This window comes from Cibotium barometz, chromosome 45 (genome assembly GCF_041138505.1).
Source record: "Cibotium barometz isolate CiBa-2024 chromosome 45, ASM4113850v1, whole genome shotgun sequence".
NCBI lineage: Eukaryota > Viridiplantae > Streptophyta > Polypodiopsida > Cyatheales > Cibotiaceae > Cibotium > Cibotium barometz.
The window spans coordinates 15722934-15738402 of record NC_141090.1 but is presented as its reverse complement, the minus strand read 5'-3'; the positions used below and the strand labels follow the sequence as shown (position 1 = coordinate 15738402).

Here is a 15469-nt window from a genome sequence, read left to right as displayed (position 1 = left end):
ATATATGTATATGTATATGTATATGTATATACATATATGTGTGTATGTGTCTGTTTACGTATAATATACCTATATGTATATTTAAAAGTGAGCACACCTTACCACCTTTCTCCACACATTAAAATTTAATCAAAATTAATTAAAATTATGTATGTGTGTCTGTATTTATATTTTTAAATACATGTTTATATGTATGTATAAGTATATGTGTCTATGTATAGGTATATATATCTAAAACATAATATTGTATATACTATATATTTACATGTGTGTGTGTGTGTGAGAGAGAGAGAGAGAGAGAGAGAGTGTGTGTGTGTGTGTATGTGTGTGTATGTGTGTGTGTGTGTGTGTATGTGTGTGCGTACATGTGTGTGTGTGTGTGAAAGAGAGAGAGAGAGAGAGATGGTTGTAGCGAGGGAACATATTCTTTTTTTGGAACCTTGGAGTAGCGGATTCGGTTGCCCGACGTGTTGGCACACTAAAAATCAATAGGGTTCTCTCTAGGGCAGTATACCCTCAAGAGTTGTCACAGGCTAGGGAGATGGCGACCACTCTATCCCACTCTTCTATGCACTCACACAAACTCAAGAATTGAATACAACACAAGAGCTAACAGGGATGCACAGAGAGTGACATGCACATAACACAAGATTGAAGTAGACAAGAATTGGGACAGCCCACAACGATGTATTGCATTCGGGATCTTCACACTCAGTACACCAAAGTCTCTCTTTATACAATGGGCATGGCCCCTTGGTCCATCATGAGCCAAGTGCTAAAGGTGGTCACTGAGATATAGATGTGTTGTAGGTGAGAGGCATTGAGCACAAGTAGGTGAGCACCGCTTTCTAAGCAGTCAAGTGGTTAGCCAATGCGACCCCTAAGTTTGTTGGGGAATGGGGTAGCCAAAGATTCCCCCTTATGTGACCACTGGGGTGAGCTGGTTCACATGTTGGTCCGGCATGTTGACATTCTTGGGCACTCACGATCTGTGGGGTGCCCGAACTTGGGGTTCTCGAACTTGGGGTTCCCGAACTTGGGGTTCCCGAATTGGAACCAAGGGCAGTGAGGGTGGCTACACTTGGTTTCCCCACAGCAACGCACGGGTCCAATACTAGTATCTTTTCATGGATGCAATCAACAAGTCATAGACATCACTTGTATGTTATATTAGCCAATTCCGACCAAACTGAGTTGATCAAATGTCTCCATCGGGCAGTCCACGATATGCATTAGGAAAAGAGCAATTTCAAGCACTCCTTGGCTTTTTTTCTTTCCACGCTCTTCCCAACCTCTGTTAGCTACGCATAGGGTTATATGTTGGTATAACTTTGTCTATACTTGATGTGTATCAAAGAAAATACAGAATCATTCAAGGAGTTTTATGGATGTTCAAAGATTGATAAAAGTAGACATAAAAAGCTAGAGATTCCAAAGCTAACTCCAGAGAAGGCTTTATACTCATCAAGCATTCTTTTGCAGAAATATTCTTCCGGTAGGAATCTTCTTCTGATGCAATTTGTAGCATGCCTTTACAAGAATCTTCTTCCTATAGTTATTCAATCATGTGTCAATCTTTGTCTAATTTTGGCCAACCAAGACTAACCAAATATCAATCCAAGTAATAGAAGGGAGGTTCTAGGGCCCAAATGCTCAGACATAGTTTTTTACTTCCATGCCTGTCAGATTACTATTTGCTCTCATACAATGATCCCTTATTATCCATACTTCATGTATATCAAACCTCCCATGATTTTGAGATCATATACATTGTTTTTTGGTAAACAAAAGTGGCCTCCCGTCAGCCTTGGCTTGGATACCTAGAAGTTTATCCACTTGCTCTGCAAAAGTTTAGTATGTCAATAAAATTGTAGTATGCCAGTATGGAGGCCTTTTAACACCTATGATTCACAAGTATATGCATTTATGGTTACCTATGATGCAAAAGTTTGCTAGTATGGAGGCCTTCTAACACCTATGATTCACAAGTATATGCATTTATGGTTACCTATGATTCACAAGTACATTTGTGGTTAAGTTCTGAAAATTCCAAGAAGCTAACCAAACACCACCTATGATAGATCAAGGGTATGCAATGGTAAATATTGCAAATTCTAGTCAGGAAAGCTTTTTTCTTTCCACTCCTGGTGAAAAGAAGGCCCTAGGGACCTCTGAAGCACACAACTTTATACATATGTTCACAACATCTCTACTCTATGCTTATCGAACCTCCACTGATTCCGACATCATCTGCATTGTTGTTAGGCCAGCAAAAGTAAAGATTTTGTGCTTGTTATTTCTGTCCACCCACTTCTTTCTTCTTTTTTGAGTGACGTTTGCCAACCATACACTGTGTACCCTGCTTTCCTCCATTTGCATGAGGTGTTGCATCCATTAGTTGATTTATTCCTCTGGGCTGAGCCTTTCGATCAGGGCTATTTTGAGCCTTGGGACAACATACTCCATTGGAACTATTGCCTTGGGCCAGAAAAATGTCAGTATGATCTTCTAGTTCTATGTCATTATTGAAAATGGCTATCAATAGTGTAGGTGTGTTATCAATAGTGTAGGTATGTTATGTATAGTGTAGGTATTTTGAGGCTTGGGACAACATACTCCATTGGAACTATTGCCTTGGGCCAGAAAAATGTCAGTATGATCTTATAGTTCTATGTCATTATGGAAAATGGCTATCAATAGTGTAGGTGTGTTATCAATAGTGTAGGTATGTTATGTATAAACATTTTTAAATAATCCACTCTATGTCTTTATGGTCCATAAGTGACTAAAAAACTATTTCCCTTTTAGTCATTTAAAATAACAAGGTATATGTAAAAAAGGCTTGAGTTTGCTTAAGGGTTTTAGGTGCAATGGCTAGGGTGGTTAACTAAGAAGTATGAGAGAAAAGGGTGTCCATGAAATCACCCATTTGCTTAGGAGATGAGCTTGTTCATTCTCAGCCTACTTTTAAAGAACCAACTTTTGTTCTTCAACCTTTAATTATGCTTCAACTTTGTACCTTTGAGCCAGCTTTCCTTCATCTTTAGGGATGCTTGCTCATATTTCTCTTTTACTCTTATGTTGTCTTTTTCTCATCTTCCTATTACTTTTAGAGTTGCTTTAAAAAACTTTCTCATACCTCTAGAATTTGTCTTTCCATTTCTTTACATTGGTCTGAAGAAAACTCCTTGTTGGCCTTGCTATGTTTCTTTGTAGCTCCTACTTCTTGTAGCCATTCCTTGAACTTTTTCTTGAGTCGACCTATGTCATTTTGAATCTTGTGCTTTTCTCGCACACCCAAGCTTCTCTTTTCTTCCTCCAAGTGTCCTAATAGGCTAGATATGTTGGTTGCTTGTGATTTAGATTCTTCCACCTGGGCTTGGAGTTCCTAGATGTGTTTGCTCATTAACTTTATGTGCTCCTTCTTTTATCAGACCTTCGTCTTTGCCTCTTTTAGAAGTTGAGATCAAACCCTTTGAGAGTGTCATGAGCCTATCATCTTGATCTTTAGAGTCACTTTCTTGCTCTAGAATGAAAAGGTTCAATAGTTGTATGCTTGCCTCCTCCATCTTTGTTCTTCTTCCTCCATTCTTTGCTTCTTCAATGGTCTTTTAACATCTTCAGGAGGAGGTCGGCTAGAGAGTGTTACTTGTCTTTAGTTAGAACTTTTAATTCTTTCCATCCAGAGCCATCTCCTCTTTCCATAGCATTTTGGCTTATTGAAACTGACATTCCTATCAAGATTGGTGCCACCTCTTTTGCCTTTCTTTGTGAGACATCTGATTTCTCTAATATGGTGCTTGCTTGTGAAGAGGATTCTTTAGTAAGACCTATTGATGTATGTGCCTTCTTAGTTTCTGCTTGTGACTTTAATGGTGCTTCCTCATTTGGATTTTGAGTGCCTAGGGTAAAACCTAGAGCTTTCCTAGATTTGTATGTAAAGAGTCAATGCAGTAGAAAAGGGATAGCCACTATCTCCCTGTGATCCTTGCAATATGTTTTTAAATCCTTGAAAAATTAATTAGCCTAGCCTTCCACAATTCCATGAGCCAGGACATATAGCTGGCTAGGTATTATCATATTATGCCTATTCATATACTTGATCTGTGTGTCAACATATTTTTGTGCTCGACTGCTCCAAGATAGCATCCTTTATGGACTCAAAAGTTACTATGTTGTGACATTGCTGCCATCCTTGGACATAAGAGCCAAGGTCTATATCTTCTAAACTCAGTTTGTTCTATCTATCCGCCGCGATTGGCACTCCTAGTGCTTTAGCCCCACCAACTTTTTAGTAAGCGTGCCCTTTACCAATTGTCCTTCCACTTTTGCTTTTCTTACATCATTGTCTAGATTAAAAGAGTTGAGGAAATTAATGATAATGAAGGGATTATCATTAAAGTCCATGGTGGCACAACCATTGCTCCGAGTCCTATCTCACTAAAATTTTCCATCACTCATAGGTTTTGTAAAATTTAATCACATTCAGAGGCATGGTAGACAAACACCGAGTTTTCTCCCTTTGACTTGATCTGACCACCCTGGCCTTTATCCTTTCCTCGTTATGTCCAGCCTTTCCAAGGCAAGTTCTTGTATAGTTATGAATTGTGGCCCACCCATTTGCATCCAAAAGGTTATCCTCCGAGACTTTTGATCTTCTTCTTTTGGGCTTCGATTTGCTACTTTTGATATTGCTTGCCTCTATGATTTGGATGACATTTTTTGTTTTGACATATAGTTGTTAGCCCATGTGTTTTTAATAGTGGTGAAAAACAAGTGCAAGATAATGATCCCAATGCCTTTTTACACTCCCTCTCACAAAAAAATTAACATCATGATAGGCTTAGTTTGAAAAATTTCCCACTTCCGTGGCAAGTTACCATGGCCCTTTACCTTTAAACTGAAGGTGCCATTAATCTTGAAGGTTGTAACCCCATAGGATACCCTCTCCCCCTACCTAAGCTAGATACACTCTTGTACCTTTGCCAAAAAACAAAAGTTGTGAAGGGAATTTACAAGTGGTACGAGAGTGACAGTGCTATATTGAGGGTGGTTAGGGTGCACTTAAGGTTAACTAGACATTGGTGAGAACAACTATTTTTCAAAAATTGGTCAATTTTAAAAGCGGCCAAAGTGTGGAGGTAAGCAAAGGGCGAGACCAAGAGGTGAGACTATATAGATAAAATGGCCTAGAAAAATGATCCCAAAAAACTAATGTGCCAAGAGACGCTACAAGAGCATTGGACTGGGCCTAGCTAGAGTGAGCCTATGCTAGGGGTCACAGAATGAGATTTTCATTGAATCTCATATAGAAAATGATGAGAGGAAAATTCAACCTAGAATGCATGTTTAGATATTATTTTGAGATCAAAATAGAATAATTTTGGTGTTTTAGACCAAAAAAGCCTACAAAAGCCTATATTATCTCCAAAAATGTTGCTAAACTTGTTGAAAATAGGTGAGACCTTGTGGGCCATGCCAGACTTATGATAAAAATTTGGCAACATTTTGGCACTAATTCATATTGTCTGAAAAAACATCTTTTTAAAACTTGAAAAATACCTCCCCCTACCTAGATCAAATTTTGGGCGAGGAAAATGGGAATGTTGCTTTTTTGTTTTTTTTTGTTTTCGGGGCAAAAACCATGATGAATTTTAGTAATTAAGTAATTTATGCTTAATTAATCATATAATTTTTACATAAAGAAGTTGAAAAAATTGAAGTGCAAGGGCATGCAAATAATGTATTATTTGAATTTTATTTTCATCAAGCATGAAAAATCAAATTTTTGGCTTACCTGGATCAAACTTGAAGCATAAAAATGCAAGAATTATGCAAAATCAGGTTTGATGCAAGCTCTTGAAGTAGGTGCTTGGTTTTTGGTGATCCATGAAGGTAGAAATCAGCCCACAGCCTCAAACAACCATCTGATGCACCAACAGCCTCTCGGGATGCCTCTCGGGATGACATAGTAACGATTTTGGACAAAAAGAAATCAAAGAAGCAGTAAGAAAGGGGGAAAGCAGCTCTGTAGAGCTTGTAAACTTCTTTTATTCTCTCTGTTGGTGAGTTTTTTTAATAAGAAACTTATATTTTGGCTTTAAAGGCTTATAAAAACCCTTTAAAAAACATGAAAATTTACCCAAGAATTCATAATAAAAGTTAAAAATTACTATTAAAAATTTAAAAAAAAGTCAATGGGAGCTGCCATCTGCATTGAGGAACTCAAAAAAAGCATTAAAGTAATAATTAACCTCATTATTTAGGATTACTTTACCCGATATATGCATCTAGTAGCTAAATTAGGCTTTCGTCCAATTGAAGTGAAACCTGGCGTGCTTGAAGGCCTTGAGTGATGAGGAGAATGTATGTGTAAAATATTAGCAACATCAAACTTGATGAGCCCTTCCAAAAATCCTAGTGGAGAATTTGTAAGCTTGTTGTGTATACTAGTGTCCCCATCGTGTGTTTTGGGAAGATGGATAAATATCATGTTGATGTGACAATGTGATATGAAGCTACCAGCCCGTAGGAGATTGGATTGGGAACCACCAACTAAATATGCAAGCATTATGGATCCATTTGGTCCTTTTGATATGATAGCTAGGTGGGAAAGGCAAAAATCCTTTTATGTACAATTTTCTTTAACAGAGCTGAAATCTAGCTTTTTGATAAAATTAGCATGTAATTGACTTTAGTTTATAGACCAAATCTTGTGTACATGTGAAAAATCATTGTGCAAAACCATATATTATTATGAGGTCATCCAGCCCTTGTAGGTGGGGAAAAATCACTATGCAAAGCTTTTAGGTTTTCAAGCCAACTATGATAAATCAATGCAACAGGCATACTTATGATGATTGGAAGATTGTGCAAATTCCATCTGTTTAAAGGGGGGGGTGATATGAGGCAATATAGGAACTAGTTAGGCTGGTTAGCCTCTGTGTAAACCCACCAAAATCTAAGAATGGTAGGGGCTTCTTTTTCTCAAGCATCAAAACATGTTTGCGTGGGAGCTGCCCTCTGCAAAAACTAAGTCCTGTAAATATGTTCTAGCCTTGTTTGACATGTCTACTACATTCAGATTGGCCCCATATTTGGTACCACATTGAATTGCATGTAGTGTAACAATTGTGCAAGTGCATGTATCAATTTGATATCTAGATGATTGTTCCATACCAAACATAGAAATTTGAGTGCTGGTCTATCTCCCATTGTAAAAACTTTTTTGGGGCTCACTACTACGAGAGATCGAAAAACATATACTAAATGATTTCATATTAGGTGGAGGTTTGATATGTATAATGTCCACATACTTCTTAACATCTGTATGTTTTCCCATCGGCTTCAGATCAAGGAAAGTGTTCTCAAGCGTGGAAAACTAGAAGCCCAAGTGGGCTAGCTTTTGTACTAGTTATGATAGTTGCATGATTTTTTTGGTTTTGAGCTTGATAGATTGACCTAAGATGCCCGAAATGGGAAATTTTTTGATACAGTAGACCTTTCCACTATTTAGAAGATTTATACTTGAGCTTGTGTCAATTCAGCTCCTCTAAATTTTTTCGGAGTTGTCATGGAAAATTTGAGTCTCATATACAAATCTTTGTACATTAAATGATCTTAAAATTTGAAACACATCAAATCTAGCATCAGTCAGCATATATGTGCAAGAATGTGAGACTTTGGTTGGTAGAAGGGCTTGTTTTTACCAAGCATGGAAAGCTAGATTGGCCCCATGTTGGTTTTACTCAGGAACTAATCACCTACATTGCTAGATGCCCATTGAATAGCCTACAACTCCCAATTTTGGTCAGGACTTAATACCTAGAATAACATGCCTACAATTGCTCAATGTAAAAATATTATCAGAAGGCCTTCTCCATAGCTGACATATAAATCTATGGATTTTTGAGCCAAGAGTGTGCTACACCTTTGTTGGAAGGCAAAAAATTCTATGTCTTAGGGGGCACATAGCTTGACTTGGATGAGGACCTATGGGCATTATGAGGCTAGGAATCGCTACCTTCATCTTAAATCCAAACAAAGTACCTCTTATCGACCTTTAGGATCTTGGAAATTGTATCAATTGATATGTGCACACCTAGAGGGTTTAGAGATACAGGGTGTAAGGAAGTTTAAACATATTTGTCTTAGTTACCCAATACTAGAGAGAGATGAGGAGATTCAATTTGAGGAGTTGATTCAAATAAGATAATTTTTAGAACCCTAATGTGGATAAGAAAGTGAAGATGCATATGGAAAGATTAACCTAACCTTACAAGTCTTCTTAGTCATCACATACAAGTCATCAACCCGTGAAAGAGAAAAGCTAGTTGAGGGTGAGGATTACTTGCCAAATGAAAATGTTCACATTGATTCATAGGAAGTATCATTTGAATGTCAAGCAGAACAAACAAAGCAATGGCTACATAAGGTTCACTGGGTAATCTTTGAATTAGAGCAACTTTACTAGAGGCTACAAGTGAATATAGAAGTTGGGAATGGGAGGATCTTAAGTACAGAAGAATCCAAGAATGTCACGATTTCCTTGGTTTGAGAATTCTATGTTTAAACCAAAAAAAAGGATTAAAATCTATTCAATCAATTCTCATAAATTGACTGGCAAATTATAGATATGCAGGAGCAAGAGAGAGAAATGTGGCATAGCTGAAAGGAAGTGGCAACTAAAGAAATTGACAGCGTGGAACATTCATTAAAAATGCTTAGGGAGGAAAGTCCCTGTACTATTTGGGACTTTGGATTGGTGGATAACTATTTCTTGAAAAAAGCCCTAGTAGCACCCAAAAATGTGTACACTACAATAAGAATAATTATATGTTGTTTAAATGTTTTTGTGTTCACTATGCAATTGAACTTCAGGCATTATAAAAGGCTGATCCACATTTTCTTTTTCCTTATGTGATACATGTGAACTTGCTGAATTTTCAAAATGCCTAGCAATCTACCTCAACCTACCTGATCAAGGGCTTACAATAGACCTGCCTGCTGGCTAGAGGACTTTCATAGGCCATGAAGTGTGTGTGATTGGCTACTCATAATTTAAGGCACCCATCCGATTCTTTGCTTCAACCTCTATAGAATCATTCAGTGGAACCATCTCATGTCATCAAATACGACATCCCTACTCACTCACATCTCACCTATAGTGGGTTTATGACATTTAAAACCTTTTTGATCAAGGAAATAACCAATAAATATACATTTTTCTACCTTGAGATCAACTTACTTCTTGCCTCATGTACATGTATATAAGAAAAACACCCAAACACTTTCAAGTGTGCTCATCTTTTACTTTTTTCTTGTAAACTTTTTTTCAGGAGTCATGCCATGAACTGCAATGGGTGTCATGTTTATGATATAAAACTATAGTTGCTACTACTTTAGCCTAAAAATAGCGAGACATCTCTTGCTCATTTATCAATGCATGGGCAACTTCTACAATATGTCTGGTTTTCCTTTTTGTAACCCCATTATCTCATGCTCTCTCAAATAGTCATTAAATTCATTAGAGAAATATTCTTCCCCATCATCTGACCTTAGACATTTTATGTATATACCTTTGTCTTTATTTACCATAGCTTTGTTTAAAACAACCAACACAATAGGGTATGTTGTATCATAAAATATCTCTATATTACTTGGTTTTTTTTAAATCCCTTAATTCTCTTAACTAAGTGTGTCATGGCTACTCATGTGGTTAGGTGCACCAAAATCAACATACCATACATCACCTAACTTTGATGATGCATCTACAGTCGTGGAACTAAACATATGTTACATCGCAAATAAATGCTCACTTCCATCTTCATCTTGCTTACTTGATGATGCATAGTTCCTATACTCTATGATTTCTCACTTTTTATATTATTCTACTTTTTATAGTAGTCTTGCTATATGGTATGTTTTTTCATAGTAATAGCACTCTATGTTATTTCCACTCTATTTTCAATTTGATTTCTTTGCCATTCACCTCGGTCTCTACCACTTTGATTTTTTAATAATCTACCTCGACCTCTTTGGCTCCCCTTGCCTCTAGAGTAGCCTCTTATACCTGTTTGTAATTGTGAATCGTGTTATTGTTGTTCATGATTCCTGTTTCCATGTCGGCCTACACCTCAACCTCTAGATAAAAATATTCCTCTACATGTGTTAGAGTAGAAGGCATGTCTTAGAGGAGAAGGCATACTCCTCTATCTCTACCCATGTTATAGTAGAAGGCTTGCTGATCCTACATATTATCGAAGGATGATTTATTCCCAACATTCATCTTCTCCACTAATCACAAGAGCTATAAAGTTTTAAAAGTTTAAGAAATATTCCTGAGTTAGATGTCTAAAACTGGTCATAATCTTTTTCAAGCCCATCCAAAAATTGGTCATAAAAGCTTTACCAAGCCCATTTAGTGTAACTGACACCAAGTCGTCATCAACCTATCGAGCTGCTCCAATAGAGGCGACGACATCTACAAGCCCTTTAATTTTCAATGAGTAATCGATACACGGCTTATTCCTTTACATATTATACAGCTCTTGCTTCAACTCCATTTTCCTAGTCTTGTTATATAGCCCACGCATGGAGTAGGTAGACTTTAATGTTAGACATGATGTCTTAACATCAAGTGGTCCAAGGTTATGGAGGTTGGAAATCTACAGAGGCATAGCAACATCTACTAGTGTTCAGCAATGGCATCGATTATGACTATGGGTGTATGTGGTCTAATAATGGCCACCTCGCATATATAGCTACCAAGCCCTTTTCCATATCTTGATATTGATTCCTTTTATCAACCTTGTCTCTTTTTCCATAATGATACATGCATTTCATGATATATAGGTTAGAATAATCCATGGCTTTAAAAAATATGAGGTTATGATTGTTCACATCATTTGTTGTACTCCAAATCTATAACAATTGATTTTTTTGTTTATCTAGGCATTTCAATGTTAATACATGAGTAGAGGGACAAACTATAGAAAATAAGGTTTCTCTAGACTTGTACCCTTACATATTTACCAACCCCTACGATTCCCAAGGGGGAATAGTTGTGTAAACCCTCATGCTCACCCAATTAGGGGCATTGACCTTTGTGTTGTGCTTTTACATTGTGGTTTACATTCAAGAGTTTTGTATTCAAAATTTAATGATTTGGATCAAAGCTCATTTTTTGTGGATTAATCATACATTGAGTTTTGATTCTATTGATATTGGAGAAATTTATAGATTAATACTAATAATAAGAGGAACATTTATTACCGGTTGCTAGTTTATCAAAAGTGACTTCTTCTTAGAGGCCATATAATCATGAATGAGTGAGAACTTTGACACATGATGATGACAGTGATATTCAAAAGGAATGCCCAAGCAATATTTTAGGCTTGATCACTCCACATCATGTTTACAGCCCTTCTTATCTCATAACTTTTGTGGCTAATATTGATTACACGAGGGAGTGTTGGCTTGTTTAGTGCAAACATATCTTGATCTTGGGGGTTTATACATATGCCCCCTTCTAAGCTAAAATTTTGAGTGGGGAGGGGAGGCTCTTCGACAATGAGCATGCGTGGGGGAGATTCCCTCTTTTTCTCGAGGCCATTACTGGAACAGGCTAGAAGGGGTTGATGTGAAATAGCGACAAACTATGCACCCAATGTTGGGGTTGCTTACTATAGCTATGTATGCACTCATGTGTTTAATCTTTGAAAGCATTTTTTTGATGTATTATTTTTCATGTTAGGTGGGAGCAATGTTTAGGAACACCTGCAAACTATATACAAATGGACATGCAACATTGTTGTTTTATTTTCTTAAGTTTGAAAAATATGCAAAGCTTAAGGCATTTTAGTTATGTTATACTAAAAAGTCAAGAAAAAACCTTCAAAAATTTTAAGGCTCTTGGTTAGATGAGGGGGGCTAAAAAAAATTATCCGTAGAATTTATATTTTCCTGGACACCTAGAAATGCGTATTAGGGTTTGTCTGTGAAATGCCCAACTCTCGCTTGCTACCGCCTGCTCACAGAACGCCAGCCATGGATCTTACGAGCATGGAGACCAAGAAGCGGAAGCTGGAGGAGAATGGAGTGGGCATCCCGGGCGGGCCTCTGCCGGTCGTAGCCCCGATCACAGTGGCCGATGGAGCAGCAGAAGCAGCGGCAGCCGGGCCTGCCGTCATGGCAGCCGACGCAGGCGAACCGACGGAGACCAACGGCGCTGGCGTGCCTTCCCACCTCACCCGCGACGATGCCCGCCTCATGGTCGACCTCCTCTCCAAAGAAGAGCTTGCCAACATCGTCGTTGACTCCACCCTCCGCCACCGCGATGTCCTTGAAGACGTCCGCAAGCTCGCCGATCGTGACGCTTCCCGCCGCAAGATCTTTGTTCGCGGCCTTGGTTGGGAAACCAACACTCTCAGCCTCCGCAACACCTTCGCCGAGTTCGGCGAGCTCGAAGAAGCCATTGCCATCATGGACAAGAACACAGGTAAGAGCCGTGGCTATGGCTTTGTCACTTACAAACACATGGATGGTGCCATCAACGCCCTTAAAGAACCTAGTAAGCGCATTGATGGCCGTATCAGTGTCTGTCAGCTCGCCTCTGTAGGCCCTGGCTCCTCCCAACCCCCCCAAGACCTGGCCGCGAGAAAGATTTATGTTGGGAATGTCCCCATGGACTGGCCCGTCGACCGTATGCTGAGCATCTTTGCTGAGTACGGTGAGATTGAGGAAGGCCCCCTTGGCCTTGACAAGCAAGCAGGTAAAGCACGAGGGTTTGCCCTCTTCATCTACAAATCCCCCGAGTCTGCCAAGCGTGCCCTCGAAGAGCCTGTCAAGAACATCAGCGGGCATCAGCTTTTCTGCAAACTAGCAGTGGAGGGCACAAAACAAAGGGCAAATATGCATGGCCAGCCTGAAATGTCTGAGCTAGCCATGGGGCAGCCCGGTGGAACAGGTCCACCACCTTCAAACATGCCGTATGGAGGGGCACAATATGGTGCGGCACCTCAAGGCATGATGACGCAGGGTGTTCCCTACAGTCAAAACGCTAATCCCAGCATGAATGCAGGTTTGAATCCAGCACTGAACCATGCCATGAACCCTAATATGCATCCCAATGTTGCGGGAATTCAAAGTCAACCTGTGGCCAACAACCCATCCATGCCCTCATCCATGAACCCTACTCATGGGCAGACTGTGAATCCAGGGATCAATCAGGTGGGAACTCCTATAGGCTTGCCGTCTTATGGCACCCATGGAGTGGTGGATCCCTATGGTCAGCAGGTGGCATCATATGGTGGACAACATGGGGCTTACCCTGGTGTTGGAGCTCCAACATCTATGTACAATGCAGCACCAGGATCTGTGGCCTCCCAAAACCCAGCACTTCAAAGCCAGTATGGTATGCCTCCATATCAAAGCCAACAACAGCTATCGACACCTTACCAGGGTCAGCAGCAGATGCCATTATCTTATCAAAGTCAACAACAGGTAGCTGTATCATCTGCACCCCGGGTTCAACAGACAGGAGGAATTGTGCCATCAATGCCATATTATGGAATGTAGCAAAAATACGGTGAGTGTTCTGCCCTTTTTTCTGCCGAGTTGCTTAAGTCATTTTCTAATGCTGCTTTAATTTTTTATTATGGTATTAGGTATCTCAAGATGTAGAGCAATAGTTTTCTGGTTTTTTGCAACCCGTTTCTTCCCTTTTGTTTCTTTCATCTGCCTATTTATGTTACTGTATGCCTGATTTTTTTTTTGTTGTTGCTGTGAGCGTCCTTGTTTTTGGGACTGTTTACCTAACCTAATTGTATTTCTGACGGCTCTTATTTATATTGTCTGTGTTACACTTCAATTGCCAGCTGATTTCAAGCTTGCTGTTTTCTAGGTGCACATAACTCCTAATCTGTATTACTGTCTTCCGTTATCTCAATGCTGCTGGTTTGTCGTCAATTCCAGGATATGTTTGGTCCTTGTTGAAGCTGTCTTGTGTTGAGAATGATATGGACCACTTGCAATCAACATGGAGATCTTATGTTTTTTTGCAAAGGCTGAGTTTCTGTGAGATAGAAGAAGTTTATTATTACAGTTGCACTGGTTATGTTTCACAAAGTCTTTCTAGTTTACGTTGTTGTATTGAGATGACATGATTTAAAGTACACTACCTTTACTTCTTTTGGCATCCTAGAAGGTCTCTTGGATCTTGATATTTGAAAAGGATGATGTTCTTTCGATATTGGAAGTTTACTGCAGTATCGATGTTTTCTACTGGACTTGTATTTGGAGTGTCCACTGGGGCCATGTCTGCTCAGTTAACCTTGTTTCTACAGTTTGTTAAGGAAATTGAGGAGTTGAATGATAAGCTTTTATGGCTAGAAGTAGTCTTTTGGTCTTGCAAGCACAGAAAGTGGGTTGTTTCTACAGTTTGTTAAGGGTGGTCTTGCAAACACAGAAAGTGGGTTTTACTGTTGTTTTGTGTGAAGCTAGTGGTTTCTAGCTCTTTTTTTTGACACCAAGAACTTGCTGGTTATCAACATCAATGCCCCTGGTCGCGTCAGCTCTGCAAATGAGGAAATGGTGTTGGCATATTGCTGCATTGGCATGTTTATCTTGTTCTTTGATGTTTATGGCTTGCATGTTGACGAATCTGAGCACTAACAATCAACACATGGAAGCTATAGTTAGTTCATTTGTAGAAGTGATTTAGATTGGAAACTCTAGTGGCATTACTGTGCTTTGGTCATGACCGGGTCTGGCCCACCTTTAGAGCTGTGACATAAATCTACCACCCACTGCCAGAAAGAATAGGAAGGCGTAAGGAGTATTATCATATTTGGAACATATATTTACTTTTGTGCATGTGAAATGTTTGATCTAGTGCATTGCCCTTGGGTGGTGAGTATCCTTAAGTTTCGATGTGCAGCAGTGAAATTGCTGGTCTTGTCATTGTTTTTATCAAGTCTTTTTGAGAATCATTTTTTCAGAAAAGGATTAGTGTGCACATGCATGTAGGCTGATGGTTGCAGATCTTCACTAGCATTTTAGCTGACTCTTCAGGCCTTCACATGTCTAATTTTTTACTCCAGGCCTCTCTTTGTTGATGTGTCTGTTTGTCTTTGTCAAGCTTACTGTGCCTGTACATGTCTTTTGCTTCAGTAGTTCTTGTGTGATTAGCTGCCGTTTGCTCGTGTTTCTGCTGGGAGAACATATCTAAAACTTCAGTATTTGCACTGTGCTTGTTGTCTTCAATGTTAAATTTGGTGCTAGAAATATTTTTGGAACTATTGTCTATTTTACAAAAGTAGCCTTCTATAAACGACACTTTCTTTGGAAGAGGTGGTGAGTGGGCTGATGTAAGCACACTGAAGGAATATGATGGCGCCATTCTGGTGGTGAGTGGGCCCAGATATCAATCCTCTGTAGGTTCAGTATTTAGCATGTCAAAGGGGTTGGC

General features: G+C 39.2%; 1 protein-coding gene across 2 annotated transcripts; it reads left to right on the top strand.

The window, feature by feature from the left end:
• The first annotated feature begins 11925 nt into the window (after window positions 1-11925).
• Window positions 11926-14394, top strand: LOC147612484 (uncharacterized). 2 transcript variants are annotated; one of them, XM_086783113.1, is made up of 2 exons: window positions 11926-13588; window positions 13975-14394. In XM_086783113.1, the coding sequence occupies exon 1, from the start codon at window positions 12004-12006 to the stop codon at window positions 13576-13578; it is 1575 nt and encodes a 524-aa protein (XP_086639239.1). In that variant the 5' UTR covers window positions 11926-12003; the 3' UTR covers window positions 13579-13588; window positions 13975-14394. The 2 variants fall into 2 exon arrangements, with proteins under 2 accessions (XP_086639239.1, XP_086639238.1); XM_086783112.1 differs by having other exon boundaries at window positions 11938-13588; window positions 13904-14394.
• Window positions 14395-15469: the final 1075 nt, after the last annotated feature.